Here is a 25,090-nt window from a genome sequence, read left to right on the forward strand (position 1 = left end):
ATGGTGGCAAGTCCAACTTGCCTCCACGCGAGGAACTGAGAAGGAAAGACCGTTCAGGTGCTGAGATGAGGTCTTTGCAGAAGGCTTAGTCCTTTCGTCAGGTTTGTTTCAGAGGAGGGGATGATTTGATAGCTAATGTTTTAGGGCAGGAATGGAAATCCAATTCCTTTGCACTGTTTGCTACTCTTCAGCTGCTGCTTTTGCTTGCAGGATGGAGCTGGGTGAAATCCCAGCTTCCCTGGCTGCAGTCAAAGCTTTGCCATCGATTCTTGTAACTGCAAGTTTTCACTGCTGGACTTCTGCGGCCTTTTGTTATGGATATATGAAATACAGTATGATAATGATTTCCTACTTTGATAAATGTTATACGGACGCAGAAATATTTGTAATTTCTGGGGGATTCTCTGTAGTCTGCATTAAAGTAAAGCAGTCTTTATTAAGTTACACACTGGGAGAATCTGTCTCATCTCTGCTTAGATACATTTCAACATATCCTTTTTGGTTTTTGTTCTTAACAGCTATCTTTCTTTAAGCCTACTCCAAGACGCTATAAAATTCTTCTAGAAGCCAGAGCCTTTCCCTCTGACCATGTAAGAAATTAATATTTCACCATATTTGTATTATTAATCATATTTTTCCAAAGAATATCAGTAGCCTGATTTGAATATTTATTAGCTCATCTTGTCCAAGTAACATTACAATAAAAAAAATCTGTCAGAAGCTTTTGAGCTCAGCATATTTTACAGATTGTAGCTTTATTCCTTTTGTTCAAATAAAAAATGTTACAAGAGGAAAAGATTGAATGAGTACATTGATTTATTAGTCTTTTTAAAGACATTGAGCAAACTACTGGCCTAAATCAACTGAAGTTGTAAATGTTTTATTAATTCTTGTTGCTGTTTTACTTTATGAAACCAAATCAATACAAACTCACAACATTAACACTTATACATCCCCAGACAGAGATGGAAATGTTTGTTCTTAGCACTTTAGATTACTAGTTCAAACATAATTTGTCTGCTATAAAATAGGAGACAATAGCCCGTGCATCACAGCTTAGAGCAAATTAATCTTTGGCTTTGTGGCCCACTGCTACTTTATCATCAACTCCGTAAACTCATGGAAATTGATAACAAATTTGATCTCTAAGGTGCGATAAAAATGATTCAAGCTGCTAACAGGTTTATTTGTAATGAAGATGGCGTCACAGATGTATAAACCTCAAATTGCCTTTATTCTATGTTCATATTAATCCCACGTTTGTTCCAGGTGCACTTGTGCATTTGGACTCCATCATCTTAGATTTCTACGGCACTTCAGTAATAACCTGTGCAACTGCCGTCACTTCAGTTCCTGTCATGTAATTTTAAACTCTTTTATCCTATTATTTGATGATTTTTATGCTATCTCCAGAACCATTATTTATTGATAAAATCAGTGGGTAGGATTTTCAAAATAGCCTGAAAGTTTAGAGCTCTCATTTCCTCCCAGCTGTGCAGTGAATCGAAGACGTGCGAATAGCGTGGGACAGCATATATGTGCTGGTCAAACCTCGTTTGCGTTGACAGCAGTGCATATGTGCCAGCCCGGGATTTAGCATGTGCTACCAAGCAAACTGGGTACCCAGGGCCCTTGGGGAGGCAATATTCAGTCTTTTCCGTAGCTGTTATCCGTGCAGGCTTTGCTTGCTGGCATGTGGTAAAGCACATCCTCCACCACATTTCCACCCTCATTCTGCTCCGCAAACTTATCCTGTAGGATTTAGGCTTTGACTTTATCCTTACTGTCTGATGATGTGAATTAAATTCTGATCTTTTTCAAACCAAAGGAAATACAGAATTTTTTTTGGTGAAGTTGCATTAGGTTTTCAAGTGTTAATTCGAGTGAAAGGCAGGCATCTGAATCCCTTCTCTGAAGTTCTGACGTGTTTTTCTTTTAGTTGTTTTATCATGTGATTGCGCTAACGTGTTCTGCATGGAAATCTCTTCCAGTATGCTGTTGAGTCCCAACTTCAACTTCATGGACTTGATGTGAAGAGATGCATGCTCATGATGCAGCCACGGGAGGTTGGTGAGAAATATGTCAGTTCTGCTTGCTATTGCTAAGGGCAGAAACATATTTCATACGAGACTAGTTATACGTTCTCAAATATTCTAGTGCCTGCCTGCAGAAGTTATAATCTATTTCTACTAATACTTTTAGATAAAATATATGAGTCGTGTATTCTGATTCTGTGTATATTTTTTGGTATTAAACCCCATTTTATAATTGTCTGGTTCAACTAGTGCATTTGCCTTACAGAACAAAAAAAAAATGTTATTTTCTCTATTTTTCCTGTTTGCAAAACCTGACAGCATCCTGAGAAAACTGCAAAATATAGTAGCTCGTTGAGAAACCCCAATGTCCTTTTAATGTCCTAAGGTAAAAGATTGCCATAACATGAACAGTAGCAGCCTGTGTATCAGCACAGACTAAGGGAAAGGTCTGCTTTGAGTAATATGCAATTCAGATTAATTTGAAAGACTGCCTTGCTTCACTTTTGCAGTATTAAGAACTTTGCTACCTAACTATAAACTGATGGTGACCTTTTGCTTCTGAAATCTGAGTCATCTTGTGAGTAAAGAGCCCACTCCTGAACGCTTGATAGATTTGCAAAGATTGTTGAGATAATAACAGTTACTTGCAATTCAACAATCTTGTCCAAGCTCTTTTCAGTAACAAGTCTAATTTAATTCTAGGTTTTCACTGCCTAATTGATCCCTAGGTGGTGGTATGTTTTACATGATCCCTTGCTAGGAAGATGGGAGGAGGATGGGACAGTAATTTTCCTATAAAGAATCAAGAATGAGGCAGGTTTTTTTGGTTGAAATTCCTCTATATTTAATGACCCTAGGTTTGGGGATTTTTGTACTTTTGATGATGTGAGACTTATTGTTTTTGAAATATAAATATGGCAGGGTTATAATAGCTTCCTGTGGGATATGAAGTTTATTAGAAAAGTACAGAGTGAAACTGATAGACAACTTTCAAGTCTTGTGGGTGTCACAAATTTCAGCTGTCACAAAAAATCATTATATACGCTGTTTGCACCAGGCTTTTTTTTTTTACTGTAAATTAAAACTGTCTGAAATATTAAGGAGTATGAAGCATGCTAAAATATGAAGTGAATAGTCTTTTTATAACTGGCACCTTCAGGATAAGTTTGCTAATTTTTTTTTTTTTTTTTTTGAGGTAACTTACTGATAGGCTACTTCATAGCACTACCTTTGTATATCATTACCATGCTAAGGATTTGCTTTTGATCTCCTTATGCAAGCAGCGTGGTTTGCAGTAAAATATAGATTATGAAATAAGAAATGACAGTTTCATTACTGCCAGAGTTGATGTAAAATGTGTACTTTAACTTTGTTTTAGGGGGAGGAGACCTTGAGGATTGAAGATATCCTTGCTGTAATTGAGAAGGAAGGGGACTCTATTGCTGTCATTCTGCTCAGTGGGGTGCAGTACTACACGGGACAGTTGTTTGACATCCCTAGAATAACAAAGGCTGGCCAAGAAAAGGTAGGATTTCTCCAGACCTGTCCTTTTAACACCAATTTTAGATTGATTTTCCTTGTGAAATATTTTTAATTTCTACTTTTTGTGGAACAAAACAAAGCACATGTGGAAACCTGTAGGGCTCTGATAAAAAGTAAAAGCAGTCTGTGCCCAGATCCCTTGGGGGCTGTGTGCTGCATGAAGAAATAGCCTTGTGAGAGCAATCTTGCAGGTGTGACTTAAACTATATGGAGAGATAATTCATGACTATTAACTTCTACAGGGCTTTTCTTGAAGGATAGAATTTCAAGAGGTTCAGTGGAGAAGGAGGAGGAGACAATCAAAGCTCTAACCTCTCTTTAAAAGTTAGTTTGCATTAGATTTCTGCTTTTTTTGGCAGACTTTCATGATTTTCCTCCTTTCCCACAGCCATGCTGTGGCAGTCTTTGCCCCCAGTGAGCAGGGAGGTGAGGTCCCCGTGGAGCCAGCAGTGTTCAGACTCAGCTGATCAGTTTTCCAGAGACAGGAACAATGTGGAGCACATCAACATCGCAAGATGACTGTATTTTAGTGATGACTCAGCCTTCAAAGCTTGCAGGCAGTGTGCTCTGTGGACATAGCTTTAAACCTTCTTTAACCATCATCTCAATTGCCTTAGGAATCCAGGAGTAAATAGTTTTTAATTAAGTCTTCTTATCAACAGGAGGTCACCAGACTTTCTGTAGGGGCAGTCTTTTACTGGATGTACCTTATCTCATATAAGATTAAACCACTCAAGCATAAGCTTATTTAGTATCACTGGATATTTGGCAAACCATGCATTTGATGTTTTAACTCTCTGGAGAGCTTCCTGGCTCACAACAGGCTATATACATCTTCTGTTGCTGTATGTTTGGCAATGGAAATTTTTTCTGGAGGTCAGGGAGTAAGTTATGCTGCTTGAAAGTGATGGTAAAGTCTCCCCTGGGAGAGCAGAGCAGGTGTGAGAGCTAGTGCAGGGCCCGTGGGATATAAAAAAGGCATGTTCTCACAGAGCAGCACCTGGTGACAAAATTGGTCCTGAACACAGTACAAAACAAGACCGACTTCTGACATGGATGCAGAAACCCAAGGAAAAAAGAAATGGGGAGAGTCAGCTGCAGGGGGGAATGGGTCTGTGTATTAGCAACATGCAGCTCTAAAAGCAACACCTTCGTGGTGCCTTCCTTGAGGGTCTTCCAGTACTTTGCTGACCACAAATAATCAAAAGGCTACGCCGAAACGTTTGAAAGGGAAGATAGGTTATTAATAGGATGATGCCACCCACTGTTCTACTCGTTCTCACTCCTGGCGGCGGCGAAGCTTTTGTTCAGCTGCCAACGCCTACGTGCCTACAGTGCTTCTTCCCCAAAATCTGCTCTGCGGTGTGTCTGAAAGGTGTCTGAGAGAAATCTTTCTTCTTTACTGTAAATATGAACAACCTGAGAAAAGCCTATCGCCTTACCGCCTCTCTAAAGATGCTCTCTGGACTGTGGGACACATGCTCGGATGAGTGGAAGTGATGCAGTTTCACTGAAAGCTATAAAACACCCCAAAGTGGCTGACAACCTGTGTTCTGGGGAAAAGCAGTCACTGAGAGTTCATAATATGGAGCGAAAATGGATTTGATGTTTATATTATCTGAGGAGATAACCAGGACTTGGTGGAGACAGCTTAAAATTTCTATAAATTAGTGCAAATAATAATATTAACACACGGGTATGTGCTTCCACATGGGTATACACAAAGACACCGCACATTCATAGACAGGCTGTATCGTGTTACTGAAGAGGAGAACCATTTCTGACAGCAGTTCAGTACTCCAGCAGGCACAGAGAGATGTCAGAGGCCTGTTTCCACCCGCATGCACGTTAGAAACGCTATAACGTTGAAGTAAATCTCTTCTTCCAGAGATTTTTCAAAAGGGGAGGAAAAAAAGGTGAAATTTAATTGCCAGCCTTTTTGTGGTTAGAGTATGTAGGACTGGGATCTAGGTAGATTCATGACTTAAAATGTCATTAATGTATTTAAAAAGAAAAAAGAATTCAGCCTGAAGAACTTCTTGAGTACCCATAAGGCTTGAAAAGCATGAGCAGTCCTAGTTTTATTTCCCTACTGTCAGATACACTCAGCTCAATGACATTATGGATTCTGCCCCCTGGGTTAAGTGATGTTTATATGTTTACACAAACCACTATGTAACATACTGTTACACCACACTTAAACATCCGCACGTGGCAAATATTTACTTGAACAGCTATGAAATCAGTGATTCATGAAGAGTTTGCTGTCTTAATATTGGTAAGAGGTAGACCTCTATGCTGCTGCTTCTCTTAGACTCAGAGCTTCTGGTTACCAAAAAGCCCAAAATGTTGGATCTTCAAAAGCGATTGGCTCCTCTCCTCTTTTCCCAGGTCAGAGCTGATGTTGGGAGCTGCTGTGGGGTTAGAGGAGAACAAGAAAACTGCTGAGCCAGAGTCATTAGCATCTATATAATGTGTATGGGCTTAATTTCTATTTGGTGGCATCCAACCAGTCCCTGTCCCCAGGCTGACAAGCTTTCAGGACAGTAGGTGTGTGGACTTAAAGACCACATCTCCTTCAAGAGCTTTTGGACCTGATGAAACCAGCAGTGGTTAGAACGTTTGTCTTATACATGACATATTATCACAGAAAGGCTGGAAGTCCTTTAAAATGTATATTAAAAGAGGATAAGCCCGAGAAGTCGTGTTCATAGCAAAAATGCAAGGCTCCCCTTCCTGGTGGTGAAGGGTGGTAAAGGATCCCATATTCATGAACAGAAAATAGGCTGGGGAGAGCTGACAAGCAAGGAAGTCAGAAGGGGAAAATACAAGGTGGAAGTGTCATTTGAGGAGGCAAAAAAATCACTTGTCAGCCAGTGTAGCAGAGAGAAAAGTCCTACACAGATGGTCTTAACAATTCTTTTAATGTACAATTGAAATAAAATCCTGCAGTGTTGTACCCTATCAGGGCTTGGCTAGAAATTTCAGCTGTGAGCTCAGGAGGTCTGGAAAATGTCCTAGGATTCTCGAGGTCAATCATTTATGAATTAAGTTACTGATTTCCTTTTACATTTTTTAAGCCAATTTCCTAAGTTCTCTACGTACGTTAAGATTCCTCCCAGAGTGAAAGCTCTGCACATAGACAGCTTCATTAAGTCATTAAATATTAAATGAACTAAATTAAGCTTGAAAAATTACCTCAGGCTATTTTTCCATCTTAGGTCTCTCAGATAAATCAAAATTACTACGTATTGTGCAAGAGACTCATCAGCAAGCTGAAGAGGATGTAACAGTTTTCCTTGTTTCATGCTTTTGTGCTTGGTCTAGAGGATGGAGGGGGCTGGGTCGTTTTATTCTTCCACAAGTGAAGAAATGGCTGACTTTTAGGAGACGCTAGCTTTCAAATACAATTTTCATTTCATAAGTTATATTGTACTTTCCACTGACTCTGTACCGTATGTAAAGTATTTTAATCTCTTGAGTCCCAGTAGGAAGAGCTTTAAGGTCCTTCATCTTCATTTCTTTTCCTGTCTCTCTTTCTAAATGTCCCAGCTTTGCCGGTGTGAAGCTGTCATTTCTCTCCCTCTCTCCAAATGTCATTGTCCATGCTGAGTTGTTACCTGCTGGTTATCAGCAGCTACCCAGACACTTTGCAGAAATGACTTTTAGATGTTAGAATAAAACGGAAGAGGCAGGGGAGAGCACATGTCCTCTTCTTCACCCAGAGCAGATGGAGAGCTCTCTCTTCCCCCTAGTCTGGGGAAGCGACGTTCCCACGCAGCCCTTATTCCGCGTGGCTTGTGCAGGGAGAGCTGTTTCAGTTTGTTTTACTTTTTCCATGCAAGCTGTGTGGCTAAACATTTGCTGTTTGTGCGATTCGAGTGCCAGACGCCTCCCAGGGAAAGCAAACCAGTACCACCCATCTTGCAGATGACAACTTGAACAAAATGGTACGAGTGGGTGTTTCTGAGACAATGTGGGAAACCTGCCAGTGCTGAACCCAGATTTTTAGGCTGTGCCTCGTTAGTAAGTTAAATACTGCCCAGTAAGATTCACCAACCAATTTCAAAGTGTTGGGGAGCAGTTAAAGCAGTTCAGGAGTATGGCTCATGGGTGGCCGTCCTGTTTGAGGGCTACGAGTGCGTGCTGCCGGTGCAAGCCCAACTCTGCCAGCCAGTGTCGGTGTCCAGGAAAGTTTATGCACGCTGAGATTACAGGTATACGTGTGACTGTGGAGCCTCATTATAGTACCATGACTGCAAAGGCATGCAACCTGCAGGTGTCCTAAGAAGTCTCGTCCTACCTCCCATCTACTGTATTGTCCTAATTTGTTATCTTGTGCTTGAACATATTCTTTTATAGAGTTTATCGCTTACTGACAGGGAAAGGACAACTGATTTCAACACAAGACTTACCATAGAATTAAATTTCTTATGGGCTTTTTTTTTTTTTATGAGCAACTACTGTTTGCTTGTTTGTTTTAATTTTGTTAACGTACTGCCAGATACATACTTTCCGCAAGACTCTCAGCATATCGTGTTATATTCCTGGTTTCCACTGCAATCAATGAATGTCTCACAGCAATTCTTCAAAAAAGTTTGTGTGGGACACGTACAAAGGGATACCCGTAAATGTTAAAGTCCAGTCAACTGATGTTTTGAAGGTAATGCCTTAAAACCCTATGAAAAACTTCTCATTCAATAGCAGATTGGCTTTAGTTTGCTGTAGCTTATATTTCTCTGAACCAAGGCCATTTTATCTCTGAATGAGAGCATTCCCATGGGCATTCAGTGTGCTTCAGCTCCCCTGCGTTAGCTTCGCTATTTCAGTTGATTTGTCTTAACTCACTTCTGCGTGTCCCTGTGAAGACAAGCCACCAAGGGTGTGAAGACTAGGCTATTTATTAGAACTTTGATTCCAATCTTTAGATCATGCAAATGCGATGGCAGTGAGTTTTCTTCACGTCCTTTTGGAGCGACTTCTCAAGCTGGGAACTTCACCAATGCCTCCATTAGAATTAGTGTGTCACATCTTAAAATGCTGCCTCATTCAAACTGTTATCTAGCTGATACAGAAGATTAAATATACCAAAGTACTGTTTAAATAATTTGGCTAAGGCTCCCCTTGTGCAAGACACGGCAAGAGATTGTTAAAAAAATCCTTTGTTTTATTATTGGACGTTGATTTTTCTGAAGCCTGTGCTCTCGCTCTTATTCCTACCATGCTGCTTGCAAGCAGGCAGTTTGTGTTTTAAAAGCAAAATAGCATTTAATTTGTAGTCCAGGCACAAAAGACAGCTTTATTTCTCTGCACTTAAATAAATAGCAGCGCGTGGAAGAACTTTTTAGTTTAAAAATGCTGCCATCCAGTGGTTATTTTGTGTGTAAAACTGCTACTTTTTGACCTATACATCTGTGGTCCTTATATGCTTTTCTTCCCACCCCCCCAGTGCCCTATGCAAATCGTGGTTATGAGAAATACAACCCTTTTCACGGAGAAATGACAAAATGCTTTTGTAACTTTTTAGGGACAAGTACAAAAGTCCTTAAAGATCAACATGTTGCATAGGCTGCTATCTCACCCATTTGGATTCCCAAAGAGCAAGATCCTCATAGTTTAAATGTCAGGGGGAGCTTAGGTGTAAGTTTATAGTGGAATGTAATTGTTCATGAGTCACTGGCATCATTATGTACGTCACTATTTTGTCTTTGCCCAGAGCTTGTCATGCCATACAACAGTTTGAAATTACGTGTTCGTTCTGAATGCTTATTTCAAGTGATTCCGCTTTCCTGCATGAGAAAAAACTTCAGAATCTAAACCGTATTCAAGTGTCCTTGAAGACAAGCCCACAAAGCAGTTCATGATTTCTACATCTATCTATGGTATAGAAAATTTGTTTCTAGTAATAACTCAAAACAGATGGGACTTGATAGCATGCCTATACTGAAAGCGAGTAAAGCTCTAAAGACCTTTTTTTTCAAAATAATTTTATAGTGATGATTATCTTGATAAGTAGTATATTAATTATCTCTTTCCTGCAGGGTTGTTTTGTTGGATTTGACCTGGCTCATGCTGTTGGGAATGTAGAGCTTCATTTGCATGACTGGGGAGTAGATTTTGCCTGCTGGTGCTCCTACAAGGTAAAATAGATTCATTGTTTGAGTCTGTTTTCCGTAATGTCACTTATATGATGGGTCAGCAAACAGGTCAGGTGAATAAGGACTGCACCTGAACTGTTGATCGAGATTTGGCTGAATCTTTGAACCAGCCACAACGAGGAGATGCATGCTGACTTTGGTGGTGGCTTTATTACAAAAGGTTCCGAAAGATAATGGTGGCAATGACCTGCAAGGTCTTGTGGATGTGAGTTGGATGCTAGTGGTGGTTAAACGTCTGCTCTGAAGCACAGTCTGCTCTGTGGTCACAGCATCAGAGGCTCTTCTCTTATTTCCCACACTGAGACGGTCTTGCGGCTATAGGATTTTCTTAAGTGCTCCCTAAACAAGACAATACTCTTGCCTAAACTTAAGTAATTTCAGATCATAGAACGAGGTATCTTTGCTTCCTTTGACTTCTCTGGAGATTAAGAATCGACAGATATAGTCAGATGAATTGTTTGATGACTTTGCTGTATGTATTATGACATGGGACTGTTTCAGCTGTAGTTCAGTTTTCTAGCCTTTTCTCTGTTAGACTTCAAATATCACATGTAAACCAAGAAAGATATTTTATAACCAATCTGAAAAAATATACCTGCTTTTACCTACATCAGCACTTTGAGACAATGCTAAGTGGTAGAATGTTAAAATTGGTCTGTTTTATAGAGCGGGGTGAGGGAAGGAAAGCTATATTTTTCAGATAATGAACATGACATGTACATGTTGATTTATTCTTTGTAGTATTTAAATTCTGGAGCAGGAGGCCTTGCTGGTGCCTACATTCATGCGAAGCATTCCCAGAGTATTAAACCAGCGTAAGTATATTACTATATACAAATAAAAGGTGCTGTGAAGTTTAAGTGGGAAAATATCTTCTATTTGAGTTGACGTCTGAAAGTGAGAAAGTGTATAGATTCCTAGTCATAGACTATGGACATGTGTGTCTATGCATATATGTATGTATAGGTGCAGAAGAAACTCCTCACTTCAAAAAAACCACTCATTGGGCTAATATTTGTTACCGGCTTATTGCATCAGTGGAAAGGGTAGTGCAAGTTTAGGTAATTTGGTTATCTGACTTTGTAACGTCAGATGGGTTATTTTATGTTAATTTTAGTAAATTTTGAAACTGTTAATGTGCATGCTCACAACTTAAATACATTTCCTCCTTGGAGTCTGCTATGAGTTCTAAACTAAATACAATCATAAAAGAGAATGCTTATAATATTAAAAACAAGTAACCTAAATCATGCTGATGATAACTGTTTCATGTAAAGAGAATATTTAACATCTTCCTTTAAAAATGGATTTTTTAAAATCATTGAAGTCTTTGGTTGGTGAACAAAATCAAAGACAATTTCAACTCTGTGTCTAATAGCTCTTTAATACTGGCATGTTTTCATTAAAATTATATCCACTGGTAAAGCTAGGAAGCATTACACGGAGATCTGTGTTCTCAAAGACTGTCTAATCCATGAAAAGCTGTGCTATCAACTGAGGTTAGCTGCATTAAAAAAAAAAAAACAACTGTTATTTAAAATGTTATATGACTGTACTCTATGTATATTAAGAACAGTAGGATTAATACTTTTAATGCACTGACAAATATAAACATTTCTTTCTGGCTATAACGCTTGGAGAAATTGCTGGCACTTACTTTTATTTTAGGTGGAAGGAGGCAAACTAAACCAGTTTTCAGAGAGAAATAAAATTATAATAAGCAGCTTCGCTGCACTATGTGCTGGTTTCAGACTGTCTAGACTCCCAGGAGATAACAAAATAACGCTGATAAGTTCTTCTCAGTCACCCATAACAGAAAACTCATTAGGATGACATATGACCTGTTGTGAGCTGATTCGATCCTCGCATGTGAACACTGCCAAAATATTCCGAATATCTGGATATTACTTCTGGAAAGTTGTTTGGTTTTTTTTTCTGCTTTCCCGTTAGCCAGGTGGAGGTGCAGGCATTGCTCCTATGGCCAAACCTCTGGGCCCTGGCTGTGGGGAGCTGGGAAGATGCTGAGCAGTGAAAAAATGCAGGCCAGCTAGAAATCACAGAATAGCAATAGGAGGAATGGATAAAATCTCAAGGACTTTCAGGATTTTTTTCCTCCTTGGTGAAATTTTGAAACTTCTGTGAGGGTACTGGCTTGGTATTGTAGGTAAGAGCTTAAATTAGTTTTTCCTGAACCAGTTTCTTCATACATAGTCATTAACTTGTGTACTGAATCTGGATACTGAATGTTGTAAATACAATTGCGTATATGAAGTAAGCTTTTTCAGCCTGGGGCCCAATTAAGGGTATAATTCCAAACTTCCTGCATAGACCCTTTGCATTATTTAATCATAGTTATTTCGTATTTCCTGAGATTTGATAATCACTCATCAGATTGTTTGTAGCTAATACGCCCCGATTGCATTACTTTTCTTTCTTTTCCACATCAACCAGCCATTTCAGGGCTCCAAATAAGGCAGTGAGACAAAGGAGAATTTGTCTATGTCAAAGTATTCAATTTTATAGCTGATTTAAATGCAGAGCAATTTGCTGTATGTTGTACAATCAAATAGAGTGGAATTTAACTGCTCAGGAAGTTGCAGGTTTTATGTTGTATCTAGAAAGTCTTTGGCTGTCATCTGAATCAAGGATGACACCCAGTGGCCAGACAACTTCATTCAAAAACAGGAGCACCAAACACTTGTTTCTTTGCATCTCAGCCCACACATAAGCAGGTAATTAAATTCCAATCCAGCTGATATCCTTTTGTCATTTAGACTGTCTGAAATATTGTTTTTAACTTATGGCTGATATTACGCAGGTCATTTTACCCACCTATATAGATTTCTTTAATTTGTCTCATCCTTCATACGTTCTGCAAGCTATTGACTAGGTAGTTATTTTTATATTGAAACAATGTATTGTATTTTAATATAAAAATGTGTGTTCTGACCATAATTCAGAGAGGCAGACCCAGAACGTTTGCCAAGTGCCTTTGCCTGTTACCGACTGAGGCTGGGACAAAAAGGATTTAGGTGTTTATTGAAAATGAAACAGCTCAATCCCAAACTTTAATTTTAAATCCCGAAGCCCAGCTACTGCCCATCACCAAAGGCACTTAGGTATTTTGTTTTAGCTTCCCTTAATTTTGTGAGTATGCTTTTTGTCCATGCCCAGAGTCCCGCTAATAAGAGCAGCGTAAGCAAATAGGCGCTCGCATTTTAGAAACTGCGTTCCCCTCCAGCTGCTCCCTGTGGTGCTGCTCCATCCAGAGCCCTCTCCCTGGACAGCAAAACACTTACTTGCTGCTGCTTTCTCTTAAAATGCAACTCAAGAGACAATTAATTTATTTAATAGCCTTACCGCCAGCAGCTAGGGCCATGCCGAAACCGCTTTCTGCTTTGAGTCTCCAGACCGAGGTTGTGGCAGCCCAACTGCAAACCTACGCAACCCCAAACTGGTGTTATTCAGCAATATCGCGGCACGTCCCAGCAGCCAAAAGGCAACACCAGTCCCACCTCTCCTCTTTATGGATATGCAAGCTTCCCACAAGATTTTTAAAAGTTGGTAGTTCACTAACTTGGCAAAGGATTTATGCCTAAGAGCAAGGTTTGATCCTTAGGTCTGATGGCTGGCAGATGGAGGCTACAGACAACACAGACTTGTATGTCCCTTTCTTGTTTTGTGTCACTGCAAACACTGTCCTGCACTCCCTGCCTTAGCCAGGGATAGTTCTCTAATTCACTGCAAGGGCCATGGGTCTAAAAGTTACATGTTGTTACCATCTTAATTAACATCTGTACCCGAGTATGTTGGGTAGTCCTTTGCTAGTCCCCTATCTTTCTTCCTAGAGCAGTAAAACTGAATCAGTCTGACATATATGGGTCCAATCTATCCCTATTCTCCCATGATCTCACCTCCTTTGAAGTCTTTTAATACTCAAATAGCTTTTTTAATACCTGCCCTATATATCACAATGCAATATATTCTTGGCTAATTGTGCTAGAGTGATTTCTCTATGGGAAGGTTTCAAATAAAAGAAGACCTGAACAGAGCAGAGCTGTGAAACACTACTGAAACTGTTTGGTCAGTGCAGGCTGATCCTGTGCCACCAGCTTTCCACATAAATGCAGTTATGTTGTGGAGGCGAGGTTTCCAAGGCACAGAGAGCGCTAAGGTGACCGACTAATACTGAAATTTTGCTTGACTACCTGTTGGGGCTCCAGAAAAGTGTTGGGTGTTTTTGTTTCGTTTTTTTTTTTTTTTTTTTTTCCTTTCCCCTGTTTCTCAATTTCTCCGTTTATAAAAAGAAGGATAACTAAAATCTACCAAGCAAGTTATCTATAACAAAATGTGAATGTTTGTGAGCACCTGGGATAGAAGGTACAGGAGACGTCAGGTGTTCACAGCGGAGTATCTGCAGCTGTAAATGTGCAGTCAGCAGGCATAAGGGACAGGAGGGGACAAACTCGCAGAGTCCTGAGATAGGAGAAGAAAAAGAGTCCGAGTCAAATCCCTGTAAGAAAAAGTAAGACACAACTTAAAGAGATGAAAGGGAAATAAATGTATGTAAAGCAGCCAGGAGAATAATAGATAAGCCTTGGCAGAAGATTAAATGAAAACTGCACACAGTCTAGTGTTTAAAATGAAAGGATTTATTAAGACTTAACTTTAGCACAGACTAGCAGCAGGTAGAGTTTAAAAATAAAAAGTTTGTGTGATGTGAAGAAATGCTGTATGTGCAGGAAGCAGCTGATGTCCAAAGAGCGTGTCGGCTTTTACTATAGGATAAGAAAAAGTATCAAAGAACAAGAAACAGAAAGGTAACTATTTCATACTAGCTTTGAGAAACACGAGGTATCTTCAGACACTTTCTTCATAGGCAGAGGTGAGATATCAACCCTTTCTCTTAGATCACTTGCTTTTTCGGCGTCTTGATTTCAATGAAAATGCCAGAGTACAAATGGCTTCCCGCTACTTCTTTATAGACACCTGCACAGATTTTGATGAGTGAACTTTTACCCTGGCATGAGATAAACAAAAATACGTTAATTCAGCTCCATACATGTCCCCCTTCCCATTTTTCCCAGGTGCTCTGGGTCCCCACCCTGCTGCCGTGCAGACCCTCTCTGCCCAGTAACTTTGTTTTGCAAAAGGTTGCTCAACCCCTTCCAGTGTTGGTAGCTCCAGCTGAGTTTTTCTTTAGTTATTTTCTTGATCTATGAGGAGATACCACATCACTCCTGTTTGAATTAGAGCCACATAATCCCCAAACTAAGTGGCTGAACCTTCTGTGAAACTGCTGAAAATAATGTAGTTTTGGAGCAATGTGAGTTGGGAGCAAAGGACCGTCACAAAAAGGTCGGGAAGGTTGTTTTATATCTATTGTATCGGAACGAACTAAAGCTGCTCTTGTTTAAAATACTTCTTGGAATAATAGGCTAAGGTGGTCCGGTTCTCACTGACCCTTGGAGTCTCTGAGCTCTGAGTATCTCAGCACTACTGAAAGTTTTAGCAGAACAGAGCACCCTGGCCCGGCCACGGAGACGATCTGGGGAAGCAATGTAGTAGAGACTGCCAGGGAGCTGTGCCGACGGCAGCAAGGTGGAAAGTCAGTGGTCATGGATGGAAGTGTACATGCTGCTGTTTCCAGAAGGGTTTTTCACTAGTCCTAGTGGACTCAAATTGTGGACTAATGTATGGATAAACTATTCGTGGAGCGCAACACGTGTCCCCCGGGTGCATAAAGTATCCTGTACTAAGGTAGAAATGAACTATTCCTTTGCCAAGGAGATGAGAGCAATTTAGCTCCTTGAGCTAATTTAGAAACCAAAAGTTAAAGGCTCCCTTGGGAAGAGACTGTTTAGGAATAAAGGCATCGGCTAATTAGGCTTAATTGCATTGTCTTGGGACAAGTGATTTATTAGGCCAATCTAGAGCCATGATGGGCCTGCAGGGGTGTGTTCTCGGATTCACCAACTGAATGGCAAATATCCAAGAGCATTTTTTAACTTTGGAGTGAGTCTCTGGGAGAAAAAAAGAGAGAGGTTAATGTGCACTCACATCATCTATTCCCATTCTTATTTCTTCAGCTCTGTACATCCTTTTATGTGACTCCCATGATTGTCTCCTTGTTCTCTGTCACGCATTTTCTCTCTATCTTCCTTCAAATCCTCCCTTGTAATTAAGCTGTATCTTTAAACAATCTTGCTGCTTTTCTCATTATAAATAATCTTCTCATTCTTTCCTCCCTGAAGGTCTTCCCCTATGTTTTGTCATCTTTGCCCTGGTTAGATTTTAAGGTGTTTGAGAGGAGCTGTATGCCTCCTTGTAAACTCACGGGACTATGTAGGAGTAAATGTATATCAAGTCTGCGTCACCTATAGGGTAGTTGGAGTGAGTGTGAAAGTAGTGTGCTGTTTTTCGTTCCCTGTGTGTACTCCCATGCTACCTGGACACTCTCAGTTCTGAAAACTCAAACCTTAAAATGGAGCATGTAGAAAAATAGAGACATGGTTCCTGTAAAATTTCTCAAATATATGAAGTAGTCTTTTCAAAAAGCCCGGTGCTGGACTGATTCCTGTTTTTCATGCCTGTTATCAAGGCATCAAAATGCGGGGATAAGTGGAGATAAACAAGTAGAGAAAAGCACTTAGCTTCCATGAGTCATATTTTCTCCACAATAGTAGTTATAGCATGGATGTGTTTGGCTGCAGATATCTTGGGGGCAGATTTGGGGACTTTATGTATATTTAAATCTTTGCCCAACAACTTACTTTTTCTTTTGTCCAAAACTCCACCAGCAATATGAAGAAATTTCATTTAAAGCATGATGCTTGTCACAGCCTTTTTTTTTTTTTTTTTTTTTTTTTTTTAATAATTTTTATTTTAAGGCCGAGGCTAGTCAAATTCTTGTAATAGATCTTTAATGGTTTTCATTCTTCAGCAGTCACTAAACTAGTGATTCTCCATGTTAGATCTGAGCAGATTCAAATTTCTCATGCATGTCTCCTCGTGGACCACACCGATGGGACATACACCACTTAGTCTGCTCCGTCATGGCCCTTTCCCACTCCCAGCCTTGGAAATGAGAGGGAGGTTGCTGCGTTTTTTGCGGATGCAGTTTCCAATCTGCCGCCTCTAGCTTTTCTCATCAGATGGTGTATGACACAAGTGCTTGAACACATGAAAGGAACCCAACAGGCTTAGCCTGATGGAAAGGTGAATGTAGCCTGGGGGGTAACTCTTGCATCCCTGTTAACTAGCAAGGAAAAGATCCTGGGGGTCTCCTCGGAGTCTGCATGGTTGCTGTGATTTTTTTTTTTTTTTTTTTCCCCACACTTCAAAAGACATGTGTTGTTAGCTGCCTGCTCTTTGTGCCTCAGTTCTCCACTTTGAGACAGGTAGTTTCGAAAGCGCTTTGCTGTGTCTTGATTTTTCCCAATAAGAGAAGGCAGTGAGTTTGTTTCCTTCCTGCTGAATGAACTTCTAGATACGCAACACTCGAGCTGGTGTCACACACCTCTAACAAAATGGAAAGAAAAAGTTCTTTGCCTACCTTTTTAATGAGTCACAGGGAGAGATGTTATCTCCCCTCTTATGCTTATCTCTTAATCTGTATATTTCTACATCCACTTCACAGAACCTTTCTTTCTTAGGGCCAAAAAAGTTTATTTTCAACAAAAAACATCAAGTAAATCTTATTCTGTTTCCACTAAGCGCTTGCTTACCTCTATGCAGAAATGTGCTGGAGCTAATGCTCTTTTGCATTTGAGATTTCCTACTAGATGTTGACTCACTTTCAGTATTTGATCATTTTTCACTTTTTCTACTTCAGATTCCCACTTTTGGTACTTTCTATGAAGCTTTCCTCCTAAGATTCTCAATTAAGGCTGTAGTCTACACATGTCCTCTAAAAATGAGATTTGCTCATGCTTTTGTATTAGTTCATTAGCCCACAGTGGGGAATTGTTTCTAATTTTTCCTTACTGAATGTGCTTTGAGATCATGGTATGCCTTGAAATTACTCTAAGCTGTAAGTACCAGCAACAGCCATTATGCTTTTGTGCCATTAATACAGTTACCTTTTTTTCTTTTTTTTTTCCTCCATTTATGTCCCCTGGAGTATATTCCTGTAATTGTCAGTTACCGGTTCAGATGGGGTCTCCTGCACTGCATGTCTCCCAGACCTATTCGTGTCCCTGTCCTGGCTGAATACCTCTCTGGCTTTAGCCGCAGCTCTGGGATCACGCATACAGCTCATGTTGTGATTCATATCACAGCTGGCACCTGATTCAAACCATAAGCATTTTTAAAGGTAATTGGAAGGTCGTTGCCCAGGTTAAGGAAATAATTCAGCCTCTTCATTTCTTGCAAAGTTGGTATTCTGCATGTGTGCACCGGCGGGATTGTGTGGGGTTTTTTTTTTTGGTTTTTTTTTTTTTTTGCTTGGATTACCACTTGTGCTTATTTGTTTCCACTTGCTCATGGGGCTTCTGGTCCTTGCACCCCCTCTTTTTCCTGGCTGAATCTTCATCTCTCCAGCGCCCAGCCAGGAGAAGGTGGTCTCACCAGGCCATACCTCTTCATATTTTCCTTTTTCCTTGGGCTCCCTTAGTAAAATCTATTTTGTCTTCACCATTGTTGCGGGCAAGCTAGATAATTTCTTTTGCTCCCACGCCACCTCCTTTCTTGGTAAGTCCAGCAAAGGAAGTCCACAGCGTGCTGTCCTTTACTTCTTGCCCATCTCCACCCATCTTTAAGTCAGGAGCTTCTTAGAGACCTTCATGACATATATTGTTTCTTCTTGCCCACTTGCTTTAAGCCATCCTTCCTCTCACTTTCCATTTATGAAAAATTTATTTTCACAGCTGTTTGTTGCTGACGGAAAATTCTTACTATCACAGTCACTACTCCTCATTTGTCATTGAAATTGTTGGCAGTGCTTGCAGGCAGTTGCATCTTGCTGCCTTCTCCTGTGTGGCAACTATAGGGCAGCTACAGCAATATAGAGCTCATGCAAGTGTCTGAAGAGCAGTTTCCAGTGAGATGCTGGGAAGGACACTGTATGCTTTTCTCTTCCCCTTCCTTCTCCTAGTTTCTCAGTTGGCATGGAATCAAATCGGGGACCTAATCACACCAATGCAACTATTTTGGGAACCTTGTAGGTTCTTTCTGTCCCATGGCATGAAAACCAGCTTCTCAAAGTGAAAAATTTATTAAATTTATTAATTTCTTTAGCTGGGTACAGTTTATTGAGCAAAAATCTAGTAATTTCCTAACTTAATCTATTTTTTCAGCATTCCTCTGTTTTCATTGACAGTTTTCTGACTTGACTTTCTGGCAACTCATTGTAAGCAAGTGCAGAGAGGTTTGGTCAGTGTGTGTTGGTGGTCAGTGTTGCAGGTACGGTTAGTTTGTGACACGAGAATAACCCTGTCCTTATCTGATGGCTTCTCACCTCTTTCTGCAGTGGGAAGAGCTTGGGGGTTCCTGAAACCAGTGTTGGACCTTGTGTCTAATATTTGACCTCGTGTCAAACATTTTAGGGCCCAAAATACTGGTAGTTTATGTGCTACTGAAAATTACGGCAACTGCAGCCCTGTAAAGAAAGATGCCTAAGTCATATTTCTGTCATGTTCTCTAGTGATGGATGAAATTTCAACTTTTTGATGAGAGGCTCTTTAAAATAACTTTGAAAGATGCCCATTTCTGTTCTCCCTTAATGATTTCATGTCTTAGACTTCAGCTCAATAAACTCCATTTGAGTTCTTTTCTCCTTGAATATCACTTAGTGTTAGTAAATGTTTTGTAACACAACTACTAGATTCTGTGGCAACTCTGCTGGCACTTAGAACTTTGAATTCAATTAGTTCCAGCCACTGACATTAAAAAAAAAAAAATTAAAAAAATCTCATCTAATGTGGTTTGCTTCTTGTTTCAGGCAAAGAGCAGAGGTGATAACTCTTACATTTTAGCTAATAAGGATTCTAGTATGATAAAGGTCTTGCATTAATATTGTGATTACTGTAGTCAAAAACAACAAAGACTCGAGGAAGCGCAACTTCCCAGACCTTAAAATTTTTATATTATACTTCAGTCAGCTACATATATTATTTAGAAATCCATCTAGATATCATCCCCTCAAAGATTCATTCAAGGGATTGAGGAGACTGTATAGTTCAGTAAAAGCATCATGGCAATCAAAACTGTCCAAGTCTCCTTTAAGTCAAAATTCACATTTAAAAGTAGCTCTAGGAGGGATTGTTGCTTTTGCTTCTCATTTAATTTAATCTATTTGAAACAGCCTAGAAAAAAATTACTGAATTCTCAAAGAATGTAATATGCTTTTTTTATCACCATAATATAATTGGGAACTATTCAATACTTTATAAAAATCGCTGAGAACTTTATTAATATCTCTATGAGTAAATTGGCTCCCTGCTTGATTTTTAATTTCTGGTGTTAGGCAGAATATTCGATTTCCCCTTACTAAATGTGCTAACATACTGTTGGCTGTATTCCCTCTTTTCATATATCTGATATTTGGCTAGTGGAAGTGATATATGAGCACTTTGTGATAATAGTTGTTCGTAAGCTGATTTAACAGTTTTTAATTCAACTTCATTAGCCTTAGAGGGGTTGTTTTTTGAGAGATCTTTTCCCGGGATTTAATTTAGGCTCCAATTCTGTCTGCCGCTTGATCATACCTTTCTTTTGCCTGATCATGGCGAATGAAATTATCATCCCTCATCGCAAGCGCCTTAGAGGTTTGGCGGAGAGCTCTGTGCGACTCCAAGGGGCCCTGATTGGATTCGCAGCATTGCAGCCATTTCTCTTTCTCATGCCCTGATCACAGCAACTTGTTTCCTGCTACAGAAGTGAACTCAATCTCCTTTTGTTTTGACCTGGAGGGGTAATATGGAGGGACATGTTGAAATTGGTGTATTCCCACTTGTGTTGAGTCTAAAAGACTAACAAGGAAAAAATCAATTCAAGAAGAGCGTGTGTACCCTCTATCTTCAAATACCTATCCGCTCTAAATCACCTTGCACTTGATTGACCAAACAGCCTCGGTTTTTCACCCAAGAGTCTCTCTAATTGTGGCAACAGTTGCATTAAATTCCCCACCTCAGAGAACAGTGAAGCTCAGGGAGCTGAGAGCTGCCCAGCTACTTTTGGAAAAGGGATGATTACTTAAACCTAGAGATTTCTTAATTTCACCAGCCGCAGTTGCATAGTTAAGTAAGTGCCACCGTTTAGATTATGAAACCGTTTTCAGGATTTTGTTCTTTGTTGTTAAAATTTGCTGCTAGGCAGAATGTGAATTTAGCTATTTTTTAACCAAGACAAGCCTCAAAATAGAGGAGAAAAAATGTCTTCATTTTAGATGGTACTGAAAATGCAAGCTATTTAACAGAAGAAAAATGTCACGCTATTAGCCTCTAATACAATTATATTACTTTGGTCTTTTGACAAAGTAAAGCCTCAGTGATATTAAATATGAAAAGTTACTACTTTCACAGTAGCAACTTTTCGTAAGGAGTTTTGATTTTTTCCACTGAGTTCTAAGAAACTGGCCCATTAATAATGTATGGCATTGCTCACAAGTCACATATGCTTAATAATTAGGAAACATTTGTAAGAAGTTAAAAAGGGTAAGAAAACCATCAGACTATGTGCAAGTCCAAAACTACAGAAGTCTGAGGCTAATAATTACCTGGGCTTCAAAAGCTTTTCAAATTCTAACAACAGATCCTACTTAAAATTAACAACAGACGTTGCACAGAAGAGAATAATGAAAGAAGTCCAATCTTACCATTTGGGATAAAGGATATCTAAATAGATATGAGGGAAGAAAAAAAAAAAAGCTTTAAATATAGCTTCTGGCAATCTTGGCAAGGTTTTCTGAAGGAGACAGTGAGAGTTAGGTTTCCAAATATTGCTAAAGTCTAACAGGGGCTAGCTGCTAACTCCTTTAATCCCCCATGCAAATCCTGGCCCATATATATATACGCTATGAAGTACACTCCATAACCAACAGTGTCACAGTATATGAAGAATTTCACCTAGACAGGAGGGTTAAAATCTTTGAATTCTGCATTTCAGGGATGAAACTGGGAGTCACTCTTCAATTACTCTTTGTTTTGATTAAACAGACTCCTCGTGACCACACTAAATATGGTTTGAAATATTTTTCTTCCTTCCAGTGAGCTGTCAGCAGGGGAGCCCTGGGTCAGAGCAGGACCTTGCTGTGGTGCCCAGTACAGAGAGGATGGCGTTGCAGTGGAATAACATTGTCCATCCCCTTGGGGTTCAGTTTTGTTTCAGCACAGACGTGTGGAATTAAGCAATATAAATATTGATTTTTTTTAATTTTTTTTTTTTTCCTTGACATAAGTGCCAGTTAGATGACATGGATCAAGAAAAATACTAAATTCTGAACTCAACAGAAACCTAATGCTGGAAACAACTTTTGAGCCTGGGAAGGATAATTTGGGGAAAGGCTGAGAGGAGGGGAAAAAAAAAAAATCAGTGGCATTAGCCATTACCTCCAAATCCCCTTTCCCTATCTGTATTTCAAAAAATCCAGTAAAAGATACTCCAAGGAAATCTTTTTCTCCATTCTCACATGGTCCTCATTACTAAGGATGTGAAAACATTTTAAGAAATATATTCTCACCACTCACCGGAGAGTTAGGGCAGTACTAAGCAGCATTTCTAGAGATGAGGGCTTGAGGCATGGAAAGACTAAATGACTCATCCATGATCAGACAAGTCTGTGATAGCAAAGAAAATTGAAACTCCTTCTCAAACTCTAGTCAGTGAGCCAAAAATATGCTGTGTAAAGCAATGAGCAGTTTTGTCTGTTTTCTTGGTGGGGGGTGGGCGATGTATGTGTGTGTGTGTGTCATTCTTGCTATTTATTCTGAATTTTGGCATTGAAACTAAAGCAGCATAATCATGCTCATGTGCTTGCAATAAAATTAATGCAATAAAAATGAAATTAAAACATATTAAAAAATTGCAGTTAGAGAACTACAATAAAATTAATGCGGAGTAGAATGCAAAGACTGTGCCCCAGCTGTTGAGCCTGGTGATCAGGTCCATGCTCAGAATTTGTGGAGACCTGTTTGTAAATCTGGGTGAGAGTAAGGTGGCTTTGAGGGACCGATACAACTGTTTATATGAGTTTGGCTTCAGGGATTGCCCTTTGAGTGCAGCAAAATTAGGAGATGCTCCTGCTCAGGACCTGAGTCCTGGCTACTTTTTCTATCCGTGTTGTGCTACATGGAGCCCAGGACACTGGAGAAACACACCTCGAGATCTGGAATTAAACTTTCACTTGAGCTGGAGATTCATATACAGATGTAAAGCACGTTAAGGAATAATTTTGGTCTTTGGGAGCTGACTGTATCATTGGTTTTGGTTTGTTTTTTTTTTTTTTTATTTTTTAACCTGCCTTTTGAAACATGAAAGCTGGGCAGAGCTGGACTTTGGAAGTGGCACCAGTGGTGTGGTACCACCACGTTCTCCCAGGCAGCAGGATGCTGATCAAACATGGTCGAATGGCCGTGACTGAGGTCAGATGTAGTTTGTTCCTAGCTTCAGGCTGGCTCCAGCCTCCAGGCGTTCTGTATTCTTTTGTACTCTAATTCCTAAGACCCCATGGGTTGTTTATTTAACACATTTTCTGCTAATAGAGTGATATTGGTGACATAGTTAACGTCTGTTCTCTAAACTTGTGACACTGCGCTGTGCCTCTTGGTTGTCTGTTATAGGTCTTGAGGGTCTCATGGGACATAAGCACAGGGAATGGATGTGCTCTTCAACCAGCCAGTTGTGTCATGGACATATAGGACTGCAAAAAACTGAGCTTAACGATTACTGTTGGCCCTTTCATTCCTTTTCGTGCACAAAGCTGCCTTTGCAGACATAGCACAATATCTGCCTCAGTTCTGTGTAACAAAATTTGGGAGCAGGGAGAGGTCTCATTAACTCCTCAAAGCTGATTCTTACTCATAGCTAGAACAGTAGCATGAAAACTCAAACAAATCTTGCCAACACCTGGATGTTTTTGCAAAAATAAAGCGATGTCTCAATGAAAAGCTCAGCTGGCACCCAGCAGCTACATCAGCTGCTTTGCGGACAGAGTCTGCCCCCAAATTGCCTATGATTTAGCTTAATCCATGGTTCCATAAACATAGCATGCTTTGCTGGTATATGCTCCTAATATAGATATAAACTAAGTAATGAATATTAAATTTCTAGATAGCGTTGTGACCTGATAACGGAGAGAAGACAAACTGTTCCATGCTCAGTGAAGCTGGCTAGTGTACTATAAAGTATTACTAATTTCGCACTGCATTCCTGTTGTAGCTTTTCAACATGCTTTCTCACGGACATGAAATTATTTCTCACACAATATAATGACAGGATACTTCCAGTGCATTGCTCTGGATTGTAAAAGTTGGGCCACATTAATAGTATTTCCCTGTTTTCTGTATCACTACTCAAGAGTTTCTTTTTTTTTTCTTGCCAAGAAGGGAAATGAGACCCGTGTTGCTTCAGGCTGTAAATTATAAATGAGTAGCATGATCATCTGTAACTTCGAAGCAAAGGTCAAAAGAATTTTTTTGTATTTTTTCTGTGTTCTTTAACTGGATCTTCTTTGATGTTTACACTGCACATACATCATGATCATTATATCCCGCACTCTTGCATCATTAACGCAACTACAAACGAGATGACTCAAGTTACGAACAACCAGCGCTTCAGTCTAATGCAGACAGATATGAAGGAGGAAAATGAGCTAAATAAAAATACTTACTGAAGGGATTGTTCCCTGGTGTAAATGCACTTAAAGAGAGTATGACTAAATGAGAGGATACTGTTCCTTTCTGGAGTCATTTTCCAACCCAGCAAATCTTTGTTCATTGATTTGTAAAATAAGAGAACATTTTGGGGGTAAAAATAAGGAATCTGAATACCTTTCAGCAATATTTCATTATATGCCTACTTGTTTCATGAAATTGAGCTAGTAACAGTTTGCTTTAAATTTTATGTGGCACACTTAAAAACTAGTTCTCTGCATAGACTGGAAAGCTGCAGAATTCCCTGGGAAAGTCTCAGCATTACCAAACCACGAGGACACGGGTTTTATTTGAGGCATAAAATAGAACAATGTGTTATCTATTTAAAAAGTGATTTTCTTATAGAAGTGGGTTTGTAAGAACACGCACACCTCACAGAAAAACCCACAGCTGATTCAGTGCTAATTTACTGTCCTTTTTGTCATGATTGCAAGGGGTTTCACGTACACTTTTGCTACTGCAGGGAGGGATGTTAGCCATAGAG

At 39.7% G+C, this 25,090-nt stretch overlaps 1 protein-coding gene across 5 annotated transcripts in view; it reads left to right on the forward strand.

Annotated features, from left to right (window-relative positions):
- Nucleotides 1-25,090, forward strand: part of KYNU (kynureninase) — a 59,656-nt gene that overhangs the window by 24,737 nt on the left and 9,829 nt on the right. For 4 of the 5 annotated variants that reach the window (XM_041124519.1, XM_030018630.2, XM_041124518.1 and 1 more), the window contains exons 6-10: nucleotides 519-590; nucleotides 1,992-2,066; nucleotides 3,415-3,561; nucleotides 9,620-9,718; nucleotides 10,478-10,551. In XM_041124519.1, coding sequence (XP_040980453.1) covers nucleotides 519-590; nucleotides 1,992-2,066; nucleotides 3,415-3,561; nucleotides 9,620-9,718; nucleotides 10,478-10,551 — 467 coding nt within the window. The remainder of the gene's footprint in view (nucleotides 1-518; nucleotides 591-1,991; nucleotides 2,067-3,414; nucleotides 3,562-9,619; nucleotides 9,719-10,477; nucleotides 10,552-25,090) is intronic. The other variant, XM_030018638.2, reaches the window with a different exon arrangement.

This window comes from Aquila chrysaetos, chromosome 6 (genome assembly GCF_900496995.4).
Source record: "Aquila chrysaetos chrysaetos chromosome 6, bAquChr1.4, whole genome shotgun sequence".
In the NCBI taxonomy this organism is placed as follows: Eukaryota; Metazoa; Chordata; class Aves; order Accipitriformes; family Accipitridae; genus Aquila; species Aquila chrysaetos.